Consider the following 21,165-nt stretch of genomic DNA (forward strand, 5'->3'; position numbering starts at 1 on the left):
CAAAGACCGACTTGGATGACATGGGCCGGTTGCACCAACAAATGTTAAAAAGGCACTAACACGTTGTTTGGGAACACTGGCTAAAATTTTAACTTCGTAACATTTTTAAACTGTGTTAACACTTTTCATACATTTCGATTCCACAAGGGATTTGAAGATTTTTATATTTCTTTTCATTCCTGTCTTTATACTTCGCAGACTGACGTTTAACAAGGCAGAACCTTCTCATTACTACTTCAAAATCGCTTCCTCATTCCATGAGGCTTGGGATCGATTTCATCAAACATATTTAACTTTAATTGTTACTTAGTCTTTTCAATTGACACATATTTCAATTAATTGGTCGATATTTGGTCACTTACTTACTTACTGGCTTTTATGAAACCCTGTGATTCATTGCCGCCCTCACATAAGCCCGTCATCGGTCCCTATCATGAGCAAGATTAATCCATTCTCTATCATCATATCCCACCTCCCTCAAATCCATTTTAATATTATCCTCCCATCTACGTCTCGGCCTCCCTAAAGGTATTTTTCCCTCCAGCCTCCCAACTAACACTCTATATGCATTTCTGGATTCACCCATACGTGCTACATGCCCTGCCCATCTCAAACGTCTGGATTTAATGTTCCTAATTATGTCAGGTGAAGAATACAATGCGTGCAGTTCTGTGTTGTGTAACTTTCTCCATTCTCCTGTAACTTCATCCCTCTTAGCCCCAAATATTTTCCTAAGAACCTTATTCTCAAACATCCTTAACCTATGTTCCTCTCTCAAAGTGAGAGTCCAAGTTTCACAACCATAAAGAACAACCGGTAATATAACTATTTTGTAAATTCTGACTTTCAGATTTTTTGACAGCAGACTAGATGACAAAAGCTTCTCAACCGAATAATAACAGGCATTTCCCATATTATTCTGCGTTTAATTTCCTCCCGAGTGTCATTTATATTTGTTACTGTTGCTTGAAGATTTTTGAACTTTTCCACATTAACAAAGGATAAATTTCTAATTTGTATATTTCCATTTCGTACAATATTCTGGTCACGAGACATAATCATATACTTTGTCTTTTTGGGATTTACTTCTAAACCTATCGCTTTACTTGCTTCAACTAGAATTTCCTTGTTTTCCCTAATCGTTTGTGGATTTTCTCCTAACATTTTCACGTCATCCGCATAGACAAGCAGCTGATGTAACCCGTTCAATTCCAAACCCTCTCTGTTATCCTGGACTTTCCTAATGGCATACTCTAGAGCAAAGTTAAAAAGTAAAGGTGATAGTGCATCTCCTTGTTTAGCCCACAGCGAATTGGAAACGCATCTTACTTTTTAATTGACATATATTTAAATTAATTTGACGATATTTGGTCACTAAAATAATTAATCCTGCATTAACGACAATTTTCATCATGGCGAGGACAATGATGGACTTCATATTTGAAAATGTTTATTTCTTACTGAGACGGGCGAGGATAATTTCCAAAAGAAAGATTATTTTAATACAATGGAGGAAAAAAATTTCCAAATCAGAGTTAGGGTAAGCAAAACATCAGCATTGAATATTTTGAATAGTACAGAAGGTTATTAAGAATTACCAACTGATAGTTAAATAGGTGTCCCGCGCCGTGGCGTCGTGGTCTAAGGAATCCTGCCTAGAACTTGCATTACGGAATGCGCGCTGGTTCAAGTCCTCATGATGACTTTGGTCGGAAAACGAACCTCAATACCCGTGTTAACTCGACCATTAATTTTTAGTATGTTATTTTTACGACGCTTTATCAATATCCTAGGTTATTTAGCGTCTGAATGAGATGAAAGTGATAATACCAATGAGCCCGGGGACCATCACCGAAAGTTACCCAGCATTTGCTCATATTGGGTTGAGGGAAAACCCCAGAAAAAACCTCAACCCCGACCGGGAAGCCAACCCGGGCCACCTGGTTTCCCGGCCAGACGCGCTAACCGTTACTCCACAGGTGTGGACAATAATGGAATAAGACAGATTGTTAACAGTAAACGGGGAGTGCTACTACAGAACTTCGTCATCCCTAGACTGAGGAATCACGATCTGGAAAGCATAATCTTCATGAAAGATGACGCTCCACCCCAAATCTATCCCTGCAAAACAATTAATTACGCATATGTTTGGCGATTGTATCATCAGTAGGCACTTTCCAACAATGTGGCCTCCGCGTTCTCCAGATTTCAATTAGGTCGATTTTTGGTTGTGGGCTTACCTTAAAGAACGAGTTTTCCTGACACATCCAACAATCCTACTGCAACTGAAAGATGCCATCTCGCAAGAAATTGCCAATATTCCAAGACATTATCTGCAAAATGCTGTGCATGGTGTCGCAGACAGAATGCTGTACGTTGAACAAGAGAACGACGGACGTCTTCCCAATGTTTTGTAAACCCCGTTGTTTGCCCAACACTGTGATGTTTTTGTTTTTTCCCTATCTCAAATATTGTAATATTTATAGCGGTTTAATGTTTGAACTGACTTTTGAAATAGCCTATGCAATACTGATTGATTACGTATAAATTTCAGTTAGGCTTTAAAATATTCTGCAAAAGCGAATTGAAATTTACAGGTAATCAATCAACGTTGAATATAAACAGAGCTTCTGTGAGCCAGTTACAGTCGATCATTGACTTCTCCGACACGAAGTCAAGAACGCCTAGAGATTAGACAATCTTCAAAACAATGCAAGCGGTGAAAAACATTATCTCGATTAATACTACTGAGAAACGTTAGAAAAAATATCTATAAGTATGTAGTGGAAATAGATTCCTAGTTATTTTAGGAAGCGACTAAAAACTCCGGTCACATTGTCCGGGGATGGGATTTGAACCCACGGCGTTCCGAATGCAAGTCCAGTGTTTTACCACTGAAGCCATCTTGCTCCATTTTTTAAAGGTGGTGTAATACGTAATCCACTAACATACAACTTAATAAAATAACAAAAGCAAAATAATATCTCACAATTAACATTTAAAAACAACACCAAAAAGAAAGCCAACGGGAATGAAGCCTATATTCTGTTCTTGCAACCTACACTTTTATGATGATGATGATGATGATGATGATGATGATGATATTATTATTACCCTTCTTCTCGTATTATTATTATTATTATTATTATTATTATTATTATTATTTATCGCATATAAGTTACTAGTTCGTCCAGTAATGGAATATGGTGCTGCATGTTGGGATCCTTACAGATTAGAACTTATTAAGACACTGGAAAAGATTCAAAAACGGGCTCTCAAGTGTTGTAATAATTCACCATTAAAATGGGACACACTCACGGACAGGAGAACGCGAATTCGATTATGCGCACTGTTCAAAACATACAGAGGTGAGCCTGCCTGGAGAGAAATAAAAAATAGGTTGCAGCCGCCAAATTACTCTTCAAGGAACGACCACTCATATAAATTGAGGGAAAGAAGACAGAGGACGGACACTGGAAAGTTTTCTTTTCTCAATCGTACAATCAGGGACTGGAATGCTTTACCTGCAGACTTACTAAAGGCTTTACCAACAACCAAAAATGTATTTAAAATAGGCTTAAGGACTTTACTAATAGACGGTAGTATATTATACATACTATTTAAAGGGTGTAATTGATATTTTATTTGAATTGTTGCATCAGTGAAGAAGTGTGTTGTGTCAGTGAAGTGTGTTGTGTAAGTGAAGTGTGTTTCTGTCAGTTAAGTTTCATAGTTTATAGTGGCAGTGCAAAGTATTTGAACAGTGAAATGTTTAAGAAGTGTTAGTGAAATCAGGACAATCAGTGAAATGTGTCGTAGTTCCAATGCAGTGAGTGAGTTGACAGCGAAATGAGTGTAGTGCTAAAAGGTACTTGTGCATGTATGAACATATCATACTCGTGGGTTTTAGTTCGAACTTAGGGTTAAGATACAAATTAGATTTACTTTAAATGTTATTTTAAGTGATCGTACTTCATTTAATTTAGGATGCTCCCTGTTATTGTTGTTATTATTATTATTATTATTATTATTATTATTAATTGTATTTTTATTAGTTGTATTTATTATTGTCATTATTGAGTGTAATTAGTTACCACTGCCACCGGGTATTTACCCATTTGCAGTGTGAATAAATACATATACATACACACATTATTATTATTATTATTATTATTATTATTATTATTATTATTATTATTATTGTTAGAAGAGGAAGAATGATAACCCTACATATATTAGAATAAATAGCAAGTAAGGTCGCATACTGGATCATTCTATATGACAATTTACTGCATTGCTGCGTAAAAATGGAAGAAAGTGCTCTCTTCACAGCTGATAAGGAGGGGTTCAACCACACATTATCGTTGTCGCTTCGTAAACAGTCGAGCTCTGTTTTACGTAATGAGCGTGACTCTTGTCTAGTCTTTTAAAGCAGTTGGCTTCAAACAAGACAGAGCACAAGCCAATAAAGACGAGGTTTTTAAAGAACCAAATGACTAACGCTCGTAAACACGAAAAAATATAGGTTAATTGCAATTTCCTCAAAACAAAGAATTCTGTTACTATGGAAACTTGTTTACTAAACGTAGGACCAAACATTTTTATAACATGTAATATTGAAGGTAACAATTTAAAAAATATATATTTCTGGAAAGAATAGATAAAAGATCCTAGACTATGTAGACATTCCAGTAAAAGAAACATCAGATATTTAATTAACTGTACATTTTATTATGGAAAGTAAATGCTTTACGATTGTAAAAAAATTACGCAACTTTGATATTATTTTTTCAGATAATTATTAGCTATTTTAATATTCTGAATAGTGTTTTATAAAGTGTAATGTATGTATATTAAGCATGAAAAGGTTTGTTCATTTAGCTTTTATAGGAGCCGAGATAAAAAAAATGAATTTCAGTAAATTTTTGCAGGCCAATGGTGTACCTACCTCCTTAAATGCCGACTTCAGTTAATAAAAAAAATATTAGAAATTATTGTAATAGGCCTATACAATAATGTAGTAGAAATAATATAATATAGGCCATGGAATGTTGTCACGGTAACTAAGCAGTCCATTGTTGATTTTTATTTAAGAAATGTGTAGAATCGTGTTTAATAAATTGATGAAGTTTTACCTATAAAAAGGTTTTATTAAAAACACAATTCTATACATTTCTTAAATAATAACAACCAACAATGGACTGCTTAATTTTCGTGACAACATTCCATGGCCTACATCATATTATTTCTACAACAGGGTATTACATCTATTTTATCTTTCTATATGAATTTGTTACATATGAAATTACATTATTATAGTATATCTGCGTACTTAAGCTGTAACATTTAATAAATGAAGTTAAAAAATGTCTTAAACTTTTTGGGATTAAAAATATTTCGTGAATAATCGAGAAATGTCAAGTTTTTCTTATTTGGTATTTATGTATTTTAAATGGCTTCCTTTATGCAAATTTCTAATAGTAGTTTAAGAAAATAAATTATAAAGAGTACATACAATCACAACGTGAACAAGGAACTGCTGTGAAACATGTTAAAAGCTCTGACGAAGTTAGTTTTACCTCCGTGAAACTTTCTTTTTACTATAAACTGAAAAATTAAAATTATGTTATTATTTAACGCCGACGTTATATCAGCGCGCCGGTGTGCCGGAATTTTGTCCCGCAGTTCTTTACATGCCAGTAAATCTACTGACATGAGCCTGTCGCCGGGGCCGGGATCGAACCCGCAAGGCAGATAACCTTCGAAATGTCAGAAATTCTATATTCAACAATAAAAATGAAGTTCAACGTAAAGCTCTTTAACATTTTTCTAAAAATGCATGACTTATAATAACCTCCATTACAACCGAACTCCACGCACATCTATATATATATATATATATATATATATATATATATATATATATATATATATATAATTTGAACGGGTAATGGAAATTACGGGAAAACGGCTGAACAACCCCTTATTTTGAAGCTTGGAACTCAAAGTTTTTCAGAAAAATAGTAGTTTTCAGTGAAATGTCAATTTTTCAACATAATTTTCCTATTTTCCAAAATCAATCTGTCGTCAGTTTTGAGAACTAGCTAAACTAGCTAATTGCATTTCGGAATAAAACAAAACACACACTACAGTAAACAATATTACACGAAGGCCATGATCTGCAAGAATGCTGACATATTTAGAGCTGAATTAAATTGGTTATTAAAAACTTAACTTACTAAAAATAATTTACAGGTTCGATTCTGTGGTGTGTAATTTTCTGGGTACAGCTGTGCATTGGTTATTAAAATCTACAAAACTTGAGGTGGTTTGATGACATTATTACTATTAGAAATGAAATATTATTGTAGTTAATACCATGATGTGATTATTTTTCATTAATTATACATATTAATGCTATATTGATGATATGAAAGTGAAACGTTTTGGGGTTATATAAGTAGATGTAGAGAATAACTTAAATTAGATTTTGATTTCTATATTTTACTGAGTGGCGGCTATATAGTATATGTTACTGAAAGCTATAAAACTTACGTAAGATAATATTATTAAAATCAAATATTTTTATAGTTATTAATCAAGTGGGGTTGGGTCTTTTTCATATATTTAATGGCGGTGTGGTGTAGATATTTATATGCGTCATTCTCTTCAGTATTGGCTCGCGAGAGCGCAAAAATTACAGTTCCTAAGGATAGACTACAAGGTAATTACTTACTGATAAAATAAGAGGCCTACAAAATTTTGTAGTCTCCCGATCATTTCAACAAGATCTCTTAACAGGATAAAATGATTTTACCCTCTACATTTCAAGCTCTCCATGCAGCAGCTATACCAAGATGGTATGTCTATTGTTCGAAAGCATAACAAACCTGACATTTTTTTAACTTTCACCTACAATCCACAATGACCTGAAATAGCTATTGCTTTACTCACATATGAAAAACCCACTGATCGCCCTGGCATTGTTACTTGCGTTTTCGCGTTGAAACTCAAAAACTGAAGGTGGATAGGTTCAAGAAAAAGTATTTGGCATAAAAAACCATTCAGAGGGAGTATGTTTCATTATTATGGAAGCAAATAACTTTCAGAATGTCTGGTATTCTTCATTGAAAATAAATCTGAAAAATGTTTATTTGAACGTCTAATGAACTTAGTTTGCAGCATTTGCTGCACAAACCACTAGTAGTACTGTAAATAAGAAAGAAATGTATCTTACCATATTAGCAAACGCGTCTGCAATCAGCTTTCTATTAGCTTCTGCGGCCGACATGGCTGAAATTTAATCCTGGATTAATTTCACTCGTTTCTGAGACTAACCACAAACACGAACAGGACGACGGAAATCCTGAGCACGGCTTACGTGTCATATGCAGAATAGGTTACTGAGGTATTCGAAATGCCCTTGCAATGCGTCACACATACAGCTGTCCTTTAACCCAGTACTATCGCCCCAGCACTTATCAGAGCATTCCAAGTGCAACCTAACAGCAGGGGGCCTTGAAGCTTACTGTTAAGTTCTGGCTGCGTGGGAAATCAACAGAGACGCCAGTCTCGTCTGTGTTGCTCGAATTCATAAGCAGCAAAATTCACACACGCCGTCACTAACAAGAGCAGGAGCCGAAAACGAGGTAGGCAAGAAAATGCCTCCTCTTCAACCCCCGCTGAGGATTTTTGGAACAGGTATTAGAATCGGCAAATTCAGATCGAGTCTTAAAGTTTTCTTTCATTGATATTAACCTCTGAACCAGAACAATGGAAGGAGTCCATAATCGTACCTATTTTTAAGAAGGGGGACGAGACTAAAGGCTGGTTCACAATAAACCGGGAACGAGAACCAGAATGAAAACGAGAAGCAGAGGACGTGAATATAAAAATGTTCGATTCCCAATAAACCGAGAACGTAGACGACTATGCATATCGATATGCATGTCAATAACGATATGTAAAGTCGATATTACGCATTCTGATGTTGTGTATAATTGACCAATGGCGTTCTCTCATGAGTATAAGGAAGCCAACATAAACACAGGTTAACCAACTTCGAAATTTCAACTGAAACATTTCATTAGGTACGGTACTATAAATATGCCCATGCATCTTTATTATCACAACCTATTTTAAGTCTACCATAACGTAAAATAATCAGAGAAGAAACATTTGTAATAGAACAAAAATGAACACAACAGTAGTTATTAAATTGAAGCATGAATATGTAGTGTGTAATACAACCAATACAGTAATAAAATATGATTCACTTACGATCGGTGTTCAAAGATGCAGCTATTTCTCATGTTTATACGAGGCGCGCCGCTTATCGTAAACGTGAGGATTTTCCTCAACACTCAATATTAGAATCTCATCAAATAAAACTTGCTCCATGATGCACAGCACAGAACAAAATAATGCACAGGTTATGTCACGGTCTTCTTTCTACAAAATATACGACGACAAAATGGCTTTTAGATGGCAATAGAATGAATCTAGTGGGCTGTGATCGGAAACGTGAACGCCAAAGTTGAAACTTGGCCAACTCTCCGTTCCCGATCCCGGGCTCCGGCAAGCTTTTCGTTAATTGTGAATGCTCACATTTAAATGTACACATTTTAACAATTTTACCGTTTTCGTTCCGATTCTCGTTTCCGGTTTATTGTGAACCTGCCTTAACTGTAGTAACTTTCGAGGAATATCACTTTTGTTGACGTCGTACAACATTTTGTCGAATATCCTTTTGAGAAGATTAACTCCATATGTAGATGAAATTATTGGGGATCATCAGTGTGGTTTTAGGCGTAATAGATCGACTATTGATCAGGTGTTTTGTATTCGACAGATATTGGAGAAAAAATGGGAGTATAAGGGTACAGTGCATCAGTTATTAATAGATTTCAAAAAGGCGTATGACTCGGTTAAGAGAGAAGTTTTATATGATATTCTTATTGAATTTGGTATTCCCAAGAAACTAGTTCGATTAACTAAAATGTGTCTCGGTGAAACTTACAGCAGAGTTCGTATAGGTCAGTTTCTGTCAGATGCGTTTCCAATTCACTGTGGTCTAAAGCAAGGAGATGCACTATCACCTTTACTTTTTAACTTTGCTTTAGAGTATGCCATTAGGAAAGTCCAGGTTAACACACAGGGTTTGGAATTGAACGGGTTACATCAGCTGCTTGTCTATGCGGATGACGTGAATATGTTAGGAGAAAATCCACAAACGATTACGAAAAACGAGGAAATTCTACTTGAAGCAAGTAAAGCGATAGGGTTAGAAGTAAATCCCGAAAAGACAAAGTATATGATTATGTCTCGTGACCAGAATATTGTACGAAATGGAGATTTATCCTTCGAAGAGGTGAAAAAATTAAAATATCTTGGAGCAAAAGTAACAAATATAAATGACACTCGAAAAGTATTGGGAATAAATTTGAGTAAAAAAAAAAAAAAAAAAAAAAAAAAAGTTTCCTTCCCAGGCAGGATTCGAACCACGAAAGTCTTAGTTACCAGTCTATCGTGCTCTGGAGTGAACAAGGCTCTGAAATCTGCTACAAGGGTCGGTCCGGTTTTTTTTTTTGCCACTACTGTATTCCAATGTCTATAAATTCATTAATGTCTAGGCCTGTGTTACACTATAAAAATACTGGAATTCACAACGCTCTTCTTTTATTTCAATAAATAAACAAATGAATAATAGTAATTTATGTAACTAGTATATTGGTAAATTATTGTACGAGTGAATGTTTAGCGCGTGAAATTATACATTCACAAAATGTAATGTTATGACGTAGTAGAGACATGAGTACGGATATGACCTGACATAATGTATTACATGGTTGCTAAGTAACGTTTCTACGACGATGTTATTTTGTTATTGTTTTAAATATTTTTCTTACAGGTACGTTGTATAAAATTGTGTTGTGAAGGCGGTGATGACTTCAGGAATACTAGTTGCTAGGTAACCATTTCTGGCACCAGCCAATATTGTGCACGATTTATAAGAATCATAACAAGCGTGTTTTAATGCTAGGATTTAATAAATAAATATTAATTTTTCTGTACATAGATACTGTCTGCCTTTTGTTTCCCTACGAATCCCTGTAAATCAGCCTGACTTTTCATGAGTATTTTAATTAACCTCTGCGTACAAGTTGCAGCTATCTTTGAGGTGTTTATGTTGGAGGAACTGAAAAAGCATCCATAGAACACAAAGGCGACGAAAAAGAAAAATATATTTTTTTTCTTCACTGTTATGGACGACAGATTAAACCTATTATATTTGTTATACATCAGTCTAATCTATTATTAATCTATTTATATGTACTCATAATTAATAAAGAATTCCAAGTTAAGAAAAAATCATTGGTCATATGGGGCTATTCTATCAAATGACCTGTTGCCATAGAAACACTTACTCCCACAGAGCTTCTTAATTGTACTAGGCAAGACCCCTAAAACCAATGCTTTTTTTTCTTAACATGGAATCCTCTATATATGTTTATGTTAATGAATCAGGGATGCCAAAAATATACAGTACATTCCCGAGAAAACGTGGAAATTTATTTTTTCTACTTTCTATTTAAGTTTTTATTACGAGAGAGAAAAAAGTTAGCGTGTTTTTGTTTAAAAACTTGATATCTATTTTACCAGCATTACAATACTTAACTCTGCCGTATATTGAGAAATGAAACTGATTTCTACATCTCCAACGAAACGGTCCCCAAGCTTAAAGGTCTCTGCATTAGAAAGAAGCTTTTGCTGCTAAGCCAGCCTCCACCCTGCCACCCTCTCAAAGCCCTCTTGCATTTTCGAGGATTATCTACGTTTTCAATTATTTTGCTTCCGTAGGGAGAGGCCCCTATGCAAGATATCCAAGGAATTAAATGAAATTATAGTTTCCCGAGGAATCCAGTGGGGAAATGTCTACATGTAACAGCAGAAATCGTGTACCTATGTATGTATGTACTCCATGTTACGTCATGTAGACATTACAGTAACTCTGAATTATATATAGACCTAAGCACTTACAGCTTATTAACTGACGTATTCTTGGACAAGGTGGTCACACATACAGCGTGATTCGAAGTCTCTAAATGATAACAGAGAGGGTTTGGAATTGAACGGGTTACATCAGCTGCTTGTCTATGCGGATGACGTGAATATATTAGGAGAAAATCCACAAACGATTTGGGAAAACACGGAAATTTTACTGGAAGTAAGTAAAGAGATAGGTTTGGAAGTAAATCCAGAAAAGACAAAGTATATGATTATGTCTCGTGACCAGAATATTGTACGAAATGCGAATATAAAAATTATAAATTTTTATTTTGAAGAGGTGGAAAAATTCAAATATCTTGGAGCAACAGTAACAAATATAAATGATACTCGGGAGGAAATTAAACACAGAATAAATTTGGGAAATGCCTGTTATTATTCGGTTGAGAAGCTTTTGTCATCTAGTCTGCTGTCAAAAAATCTGAAAGTTAGAATTTATAAAACAGTTATATTACCGGTTGTTCTTTATGGTTGTGAAAATTGGACTCTCACTTTGAGAGAGGAACAGAGATTAAGGATGTTTGAAAATAAGGTGCTTAGGAAAATATTTGGGGCTAAGAGGGATGAAGTTACAGGAGAATGGAGAAAGTTACACAACACAGAACTGCACGCATTGTATTCTTCACCTGACATAATTAGGAACATTAAATCCAGACGTTTGAGATGGGCAGGGCATGTAGCACGTATGGGCGAATCCAGAAATGCATATAGAGTGTTAGTTGGGAGGCCGGAGGGAATAAGATCTTTGGGGAGGCCGAGACGTAGATGGGAAGATAATATTAAAATGGATTAGAGTTGGGATATGATGATAGAGAATGGATTAATCTTGCACAGGATAGGGACCGATAGCGGGCTTATGTGAGGGCGGGAATGAACCTTCGGGTTCCTTAAAAGCCAGTAAGTAAGTAAGTACGTACGTACAAATACACAAGTTACAAAATGAGTGAGTCACTTTAACACATTGCACGTGCATGAAATTATTCGGAGCTACCAATGTAGGTTAGCGCGTTTGCTTGCTGATCCGTAGTTGTGCCCGGGTTCGATTCCCGCTTGGGCTGATTACTTGGTTGGGTTTTTACCGAGGTTTTTCCCAACCGTAAGGTGAATGCCAGGTAATCTGTGGCGAATCCTCGGCCTCATCTCGACAAATACCATCTCGCTATCACCAATTTCATCGACGGTAAATAACCTGGTATTTGATACAGTGTCGTTACATAACCAAGTAAAAAAACTATTCAGTATTATTGGACTAACCCATACTTTCCCAATGTCCTCCGGGTGTCTTCGCGTGTGTGTGTGTGTGTGTGTGTGTATGTGTGTGTGTGTGTGTATGGATGTAGGCCTAAGATTATGTATATAGGGTGAATAATAAGTATGGAATATTATTAATAACTTCTTAAATATTGATTTTACAAAAAAAGTTTTATAGAAAAACTGTCGGTGATAAACCATACAATATTATGCCAGTGTTCGAAAACAGTTAGTTATTCAGACATACAGGGTGTGGCAGTAAAATATTTTTTTAAATGACACCCTATATTAAAATTTACATATTCCGAATATCCATTAAATTTTCCGTATGAATGCGTATAAACTTTACCCATTCATCTGTTTCATGTTTTTTTTTTTTTTCAATTTATTAAACTTGTTTCTTGGACTTAAAACTTGAGACAAATAAGTAGACTATGTAAAATCATGTTGAGTAAGCCATAGAACTAAACAAAACATTATAACTAACCAAACTTTATCACACATACTTAAAATGAGAACCATTCACAACCAAAAAATATCCCAGTCTATCATGAATATGGTTTATTGTCTCTCTCACAGCTATATGACTATTCTGTTCCATCTCATATCTACAATGGACTGTTTTCGTGGCAGACTGGGATACTGTTTGGCTGTGGATGGTTCCCATTTTGAGCATCTGTGATAAAGTTTGTTAGTCACAGTGTTTTGTTTAGTTTTATGGCTTACTCAACATGATTTTACATACTTACTAGTGGCTTGTGCAGCAAATACTGCAAACTAAGTTCATTAGACGTTCAAATAAACATTTTTCACATTTATTTTCATTGAAGAATACCAGACATTCTGAAAGTTATTTGCTTCCATAATAATGAAAGATACTCTCTCTCGAGCCAATACTGAAGAGAACCACGCATATAAATATCTACACCACACCGCCATTAAATATATGTAAAAGACCCAACCCCACTTGATTAATAACTATAAAAATATTTGATTTTTAATAATATTATTATCTTACGCAAGTTTTATAGCTTTCAGTAACATATACTATATAGCCGCCACTCAGTAAAATATAGAAATCAAAATCTAATTTAAGTTACTCTCTACATCTACTTATATAACCCCAAAACGTTTCACTTTCATATCATCAATATAGCATTAATATGTATAATTAATGAAAAATAGTCACATCATGGCATTAACTACAATAATATTTCATTTCTAATAGTAATAATGTCATCAAACCACCTCAAGTTTTGTAGTTTTTAATATCCAATACACAGCTGTACCTAGAAAATTACACACCACAGAATTGAACCTGTAAATTATTTTTAGTAAGTTAAGTTTTTAATAACCAATTTAATTTGAGCTCTAAATATGTCAGCATTCTTGCAGATCACGGCCTTCGTGTAATATTGTTTACTGTAGTGTGTGTTTTGTTTTATTCTGAAATGCAATTAGCTAGTTCTCAAAACTGACGACAGATGGATTTTGGAAAATTATGTTGAAAAATTGACATTTTACTGAAAACTACTATTTTTCTGAAAAACTTTAATTTCCAAGCTTCAAAATGAAGGGTCATTTATTAAAATCCGTTCAGCCATTTTCCCGTAATTTCCATTACCAGTTCAAATTATATATATATATATATATATATATATATATATATATATATATATTTATCTCAAATTTGAAGTCCACGAAACAAGTTTAATGAATAGTTAAGAGACATGAAGCATTACATACGTAAAATTTAATGGAGATTCGGAAAATGTACATTTTAATAAAGAGTGCCATTTAAAAAAAATAGTTTAATGTCACACCTGTATGTCTGAATAACGGTTTTCGAACATAATATTGTATGGTTTATCTCCAACAGTTTTTGTATTTAAAGCTTTTTTTTTTTAATTTAAGAAGTTATTAACAAAATGCCATACTTATTGTTCACCCTGTATATGTGAGTGCGCATGCTTGTGCGGTTGTGTGTGAAGAGATGTGACTGAACTGTCACATACGCTGCCCCTCCTAGGAGTTCTCTTTTCATGAAATTACGTCGTTTAAGCACCCAAGAGAGAATTAATTAATCATCGGATGCAGCAAGAGAAATCTTGCGTGACTCATAATTGTGGGAACGAAAGGATGACTAAATGAGAACACAGCCCACACAAGACGAGACTGTGCAAGAGGTGCATCTGTCGTCTTCCCATGAAAACGCATTCTTCACCTTGACACAAGATGGCTAACCGATTGTGAGGAAAGGACAGTAGAAAACCCAGATTTCATTCAATAAATATAATCCTCTAAAACCTCATCATGGCTTTCGGGACACAGTGTATTATGTTTCATGTCATGATTGATGGTCAATGTAGAGTATCCACCGGCCAGTGAACGAATTTTTCACACTTTTATCATTGCCAATGTTGCGCTATAAACCAATTTTCGGCAATCTAATGTAAAAGACTGCCTACAGATATTTGAAAAGTTTCAGAGAAAATACACAAATTCAATCTTCTAACACGATTTTTTTGTTTTTAAATTAAGTAATTTGCTGGAAGACATCGTTAGATATAGACCAGTCTTACACTAAACCTGGAGTAATTTAAGCTTATTAATCAAATATGATTCTACTTACTGTTTTTTATATGCTCACCTGTATGTAATTTCTATTTTATACATATTTCATTGTTATTTTCCATCCGAAGATCATTAAGAACTATGAATATTACTTAATATCTCCTATCTTTCTTCAAATAGTGTTTATATGCCATGTTAAATTTCATTTGTTTTCATAAGTTAACAATGATGCACACTGGGAGCAACATATAAGAAATTATTTTCCCACACAATCCACGCTATATTCACGTTGTTTTGAAATGATTAATAGAGGATGGTTTGTTTATTGTTTATTACATGTATGTAATTTCTATTTCATACGTTTTTTTTCTATCCCTCGATCATTAAGAATGGTGAATATTATTCATGCTTGTTTCCTGTATTTCTTAAAATAATGTTATGTGGCATGTTAGTTTTTATTTGTCGTTATTTACGTAAAAGTGATGCGCCAAAAAATAAAAAATAATAATAATAATTTCGTACTCACTCCACATCCTATATTCACATTTGTTTTTCAGTGCTTTATTAAAGAATGTATCGGCATTTAAAAGACTAATTTAGAAACATGTTACATAAATCATCCTTGTGCCAAAAGAGAATGCTCCCTGGACCAAATTTTCGTATTTTGCAGTGGTCGTCAGTACTCGCTGAAATGGGTAATAATATAATATAATTATGTTGTACGTAGCAAGATCTATTATTCAATTGATAGGATATTTTATGAGGTTGTCACGACTGAGATATCTATTGTCAATTGCTTTTATTTGTCAGTAGGCCTTGACTGACGAGTATATAAGGACTGGCGCTCTTAGGGGTGGACGTCGGGGTTTGGGATGGCTCACAAGCAACAAGTTATACTAAATATGTATAGGATTAGTGTAAAACTGGCCTATGTCTCCTACAGTGGTCGGGACATAAGTAACATTCACCCCAAGAATTCCTATTTGTTCGAATAGTTTCAACCATATTCAATACGGCCCTGTTATTAACCTTATCTCAAGCGCTGGAGGGGAAACAACGCACAGACTTTAAATATCAGACTAAAATAATGCGTATATTTTCCTTACCTACACCGAGGTCATCATAAATACAACAGCGTTCAATTTTCACTCTTTCATTCACTTTTCTGGTTAAATCCATGTTGCAGACTCAAACTGGACTTTCTAGTGTTGAATATTCTTATAAGTTCTTGGTCTTTCTTGAAACGAGCAAACCAGCGAAAAATTTACGAATTAGATAAACAATAAATTGTCCCCGTGAGCTTCCTATATCAATATGTCTGGAATGCGCTTTTCCGAACTTCGCGCACAATTTAACGTTAACTAGTGGCTCCATTTTGATTTTACGAGAACAGATGACATAAGCTAGCTAACATTGTTGAGAAACAAATGACGAACGCAACGCAGTTGAAAAGCAATTTTGTGTTTAATACAGGTCAGGAGATTTCTCGTTACGATATGTATTATTTAACAGTTAAAGCTAAGACCATACTCGTTAAAAAAAATTGGGGAACAGATGCATTATAGGAGTCACCCATCACACATTATACGCAAAAAAATAGTCAGCGGAAGTAATTTTTCGATTAGCGTTTTTAGCATTCGATATTCGATAAACATACCAAATTAAAAAATTAAATAAAGAAATTTAAACAGTTTGTTACTATTGATGTGATTTTAGTCACTTTGTATTATATTTTTGGTCCAGGAAAATATAATTTACTATTTCTGCCGTTATTTACATTTTGAAGTAGGCTACAAGTTAACAAAATAAAACTGACTGTTAATTTAGAAGTTGGCAACATTTATTATTTTATGTCGATTATAATAACAATATGTACCGATAGTAGTATTCATACCATTCAATCAATAAGGATATTGACCCCAATAATGCATCTCTGCCAAAATGGGCAAGGAATTTAAGGAAATCTGTATGACTGTGTACTACTAGAATTTTCTTTTTAGTCAACAATCCGAAGACTGATTTGAATCTCTCAAGTGACACCAACTGGCATCACTCGTGAAGCAACCAAGCCAAGAGGTAATGACTTAGTTTCCTGCATGTTAACATTTTTAGAACTGACCAAAATTAGCTATACTATCGAAAATGACGGTTCTGACATGAGTGAAAGTATTAGCCTTCAGTTCTTTATTATTGTCGTTGTTATGACACTTTTCAAATATATTTACCGGTCCAGATTCATGCAGAAATTGTTTAATTTTAATTTCACTAGACTTACAACTATATTTTTATATATTCTACATACCGTAATTAACATGATTGAAGTTAGAAAGAAATAATTACTATTTGTGTAAACAATTAAACTGAAAATTCAACACAAAGACCGTAGCAGAATGTTAGGGGACGATGATAAAGAACTCTTGAATGTAAACTATAAGTCATCTAGACTGTGGAGGTCACTTCTTAATAATAGAGTTATTTCTGGCTTGAAAATAACACCTTGTGTGCACACATTTAAACTTGGCTAACCATTAGATACATGATGGACTTCACACAATAGTCATGGAAATACTGGGTACATGGGTTGTGTATGCGTGCGCATAATAAATATCAAACAAAATACACTACAGTCTTAAGGAAAGTAGCCTACATATTGTACAGTATTTTATTACTTAAATGTTACTAGTCAGTGACGTATTTGTATGCAATAGAGAGGAAAGGGAACTGGGCACCTTGTCCTACTGTAAATATCTTGATATAATAAAGTTTTATATAAGTTTAAAAATGCAAGAAATTGATATAGTATAATATACAGATCAATTAAATGATATTTTGCAACTGATAATACGCTATATATGAATGGTTTAATGACTATTCATCCGTTTAAGTAATAACACAGTTTCTAGTTACGAAAAAAAAAATTAACCATATTCTTTACCATTTTCTACGGAAATAAATTATTTTTCTCATGAGAAATCCTTATCCCAAATCCATTACAATTGTGCAAAACAAAATAATAACGATTTGGAGAAATCAATGTTTTCGTACCTACCTAATAAAAAAAAAAAGAGTTGCGAATATAAAAAAAAAGTTGCGAAAACAATAACAAAATAACAGTTCGATCAATGCCTTACAGAAACAGCCAAAGACTATAAATGCCAATTTTCTCTTTCTTTATAATTATGTACTGTACCTAAAAAACGCTGTAATATTAAATTTTTAAAACTGCTAAGTTGTCGGTGTAGAATCGTCTCTTGGAAGCTTAAAAACCACGTACGCTCGCAGTTACAAATTGTTGGGTCATAATTTTGTAAAAATGCCAACAGCTGAGTCAATTTACGAATGGGAAAATTAAGCTAGATTTATGATACGAAGGATGTAGGTTTTAAATGTTGTACTACGCTTGCTTGATTGTACACTGAGTAGGACGATGCTCCATTATGACTGCGTACAAAATGTGCTACATGCGTAAATTGGCGAGCTAATTTTAACTTGTCCGCCCAAACATTTGTTCAATCACTTTCCAGGACCTTCCGTCGGGGTCAAGGTCGGTTACTTTTACAACTGAATAAATTGTGTCGTTTCGTATCGTACTCTGTTATGAAGGTATTTACGATGACTTGCTGTTGTAATGAATACACACATTTTCGACCGGATTTAAATAATGAGAATGAACATAAACAATTGAAATGTATTTTTTAATAGTGTACTACGATATTCAATTGGTTAATTTAGTGTCAAAGACATGTAATTGATGCATACCTTAAAAACATCAATAGACTCTCGAATGTACTGAACAATACCGAAAATATTGGTGTTACGGTTTCTGTACATCGGTAGATGAATACTTTCACCTCTTGTTTTGAGGTTAGTCTTTTGTGTAATGTGAAGTGAAAGAGGAAATTAAATCTACAAAATTATTCCATGAATTTACTAACAGAAGCAACGCCGCCTTCATAGAATTTCATTCTAAAATGAAGAAACTGCAAAATCTGTTATAGCAACGTTATTTTCTACTCAACTTCGAACAAATTATAGTACATACGCACAATACATTTATAAAATATACTATCTAATGGACGATTAATTGAAATATGTTATTGAAAACGATCGCAGATTCATTTATACTTGCGTAGTAACCTTATTTCTACAACGCTCGCATACAAACGTGAAACAAAAAGTTACACAAAGAATTATGTCAATAACATAGCGTACATATACATAGTACATGCCTTTATGAACATGAATGAATTGGAGTAAAAACAATCCGTCAATGGAATCACAATAATTAGAAAACAGCGAAGTGAACTGAACATACCTGGCATTTTTCGAAGTTTTCTCTTTCCTGTTCGAGACTCGTTTTCCGTGGTTGTAATACTCTGGGTAGAGATAACGATGCCATCTCACATCACATAAAATCTAACAAAAAGTCACAAAAATCTCCTAATCAACCATACATCTGCTCACTACACGACTCCTTGACTTGACGTGCCCAGTTTTACCAACGCTCGGCGATAGAATCGGCTGCTCTCTCCCGCTTCACGACTGTCAGCGCGCGAGTTGGTCCAGCAATGTTCCCATTCGTGGAGATTAGCTATCTGTCAAATAGCCACGCCCCGTTCACATGTGCTGTTACGCAAAGCTCTTCTTATTAAACATAAACACCACCATACAACTCATATAAATTCTAAACATGCATTGTTAGTGCATGTAGTGGAATTACTGTTGATTATCGACATTCTTTTTAAAATCCTTATTTCGCCAATGTACAGAATTATGTTGGTATCACTGCTCACAATATAAATTTATTGTACGGAGAGGGGTGAAGAATGTCAATACATGAGTACCACCTATGAACCACATTTGTAAACTAAGTTGATTGTTTTTTTTTTCTTTATTTATATATCGCTACAAATTCTCCCTTACTTTAAAAAAAAAAATAAATAAATAAATAAAAAATAAATCGTAGCTACCAAACTTCCTGAAATATGTTTCTATTCACCATAATAAAATTGTCATGATCAGTTTATTTCGTCATGACTTTCTTGTGTTAAGTTCCCGAGGCAATTACTTTAAATAAAAAATTTATTTCAAATTTTTGTCCCAAAAGGTTTAAGGGGAATTCGAAACGACTTATCCCCGTAATGGTTAGTTATCTTCTATATTCTCAGCTCTTATAAAATAAAAAATAGACAAAATAACACAATTTTTACCACAATAAAGTCATTTGACCTCTTGCACTCCAATATTTCTCAAAGATATTATCATGATCAGCCACTGAAGCACAGATTTTGAGGTATCTACAGTTCGGAAAGTTTAACTCATGGGTGAAATGTAATAAAATTGAAGCTGTCATATGTGAGAACTAAAACACCACAATTCGTGAAAAGCACAAGTATAGGTATCAGTATTGGTTCAGTCCAGCATATAATCCATATCTGCTTTGTTTTTGGAAAGATGCAATGAGGTGGATCACATACAGACTAACCAATGAAATGAAAGCTGGTCAATTTACTTCTGCAACATTATCAAGATTAAGGCAGCCCATAGGAGGGGTGAAGACACTCGAATGGAGGGGCCTGGACATCCAGTTCAATTTTTAGATATTTTTTAAGGAGAGGAAGACAAAATATTTACAAAACTATGTATTATAGCCTTATATTAGTGTTGAATTTATTTCCAGGGTCAACTCGTACCTACATATAAATCAATTAATAATTAGAATGATGTATGTACCCTTGGTCAAAATGAAAGTGGCTGCATCTCTAAGACAAGGTATGAATCGGGTAATTCTGTGATAAATTTTCTTTGTCACAATGTTTACAGGATGACCCAGTCTTTTCGTATCTCCCACACTTGTCTCTATTTTTTTTTTGTTTTTTTTACCAGTAATATGTTCATCATATTGACATACATTGTCTACACTTGACATTCGCTTGTGGATTTTCTCCTGTTTATACATGCTTGCAAAAATCTTACGACAGATCAAATTTTCAATTTAACCACCATGGTTATATATTGAACAACTTAGTAATAATTATTCACAACAGCGACTTTGATGTGTGTCCTGGTTTAATGTAAATGTTTCGAATAACTGCTGGTAATCCAATGGTAGCCTAAGATATTTTATTATGTTTAACAATAATCCACCAAGTTAGCTCTGTGGTAGCGTGTCTGCCTCCTGACTAGTCGGCCCAGGTTCGATTCCCAGTGGGGTCAGAAATTTTCATGCAAAAATTTCTACCTCGGGACTAGGAGAGATGCCGGTGCACAACT

At 34.3% G+C, this 21,165-nt stretch overlaps 1 protein-coding gene across 2 annotated transcripts in view; it reads right to left on the minus strand.

Annotated features, from left to right (window-relative positions):
- Positions 1–19,434, minus strand: part of LOC138702834 (huntingtin-interacting protein 1-like) — a 178,819-nt gene extending 159,385 nt beyond the window's left edge. The window contains exon 1 of one of the 2 annotated variants that reach the window (XM_069830154.1): positions 19,208–19,434. In XM_069830154.1, coding sequence (XP_069686255.1) covers positions 19,208–19,291 — 84 coding nt within the window. In that variant the 5' untranslated portion in view covers positions 19,292–19,434. Of the gene's footprint in view, positions 1–7,237; positions 7,443–19,207 lie in introns of those variants that run through there. The other variant, XM_069830155.1, reaches the window with a different exon arrangement.
- Between the last annotated feature and the right edge of the window lie 1,731 nt (positions 19,435–21,165).

This window comes from Periplaneta americana, chromosome 7 (genome assembly GCF_040183065.1).
Source record: "Periplaneta americana isolate PAMFEO1 chromosome 7, P.americana_PAMFEO1_priV1, whole genome shotgun sequence".
NCBI lineage: Eukaryota > Metazoa > Arthropoda > Insecta > Blattodea > Blattidae > Periplaneta > Periplaneta americana.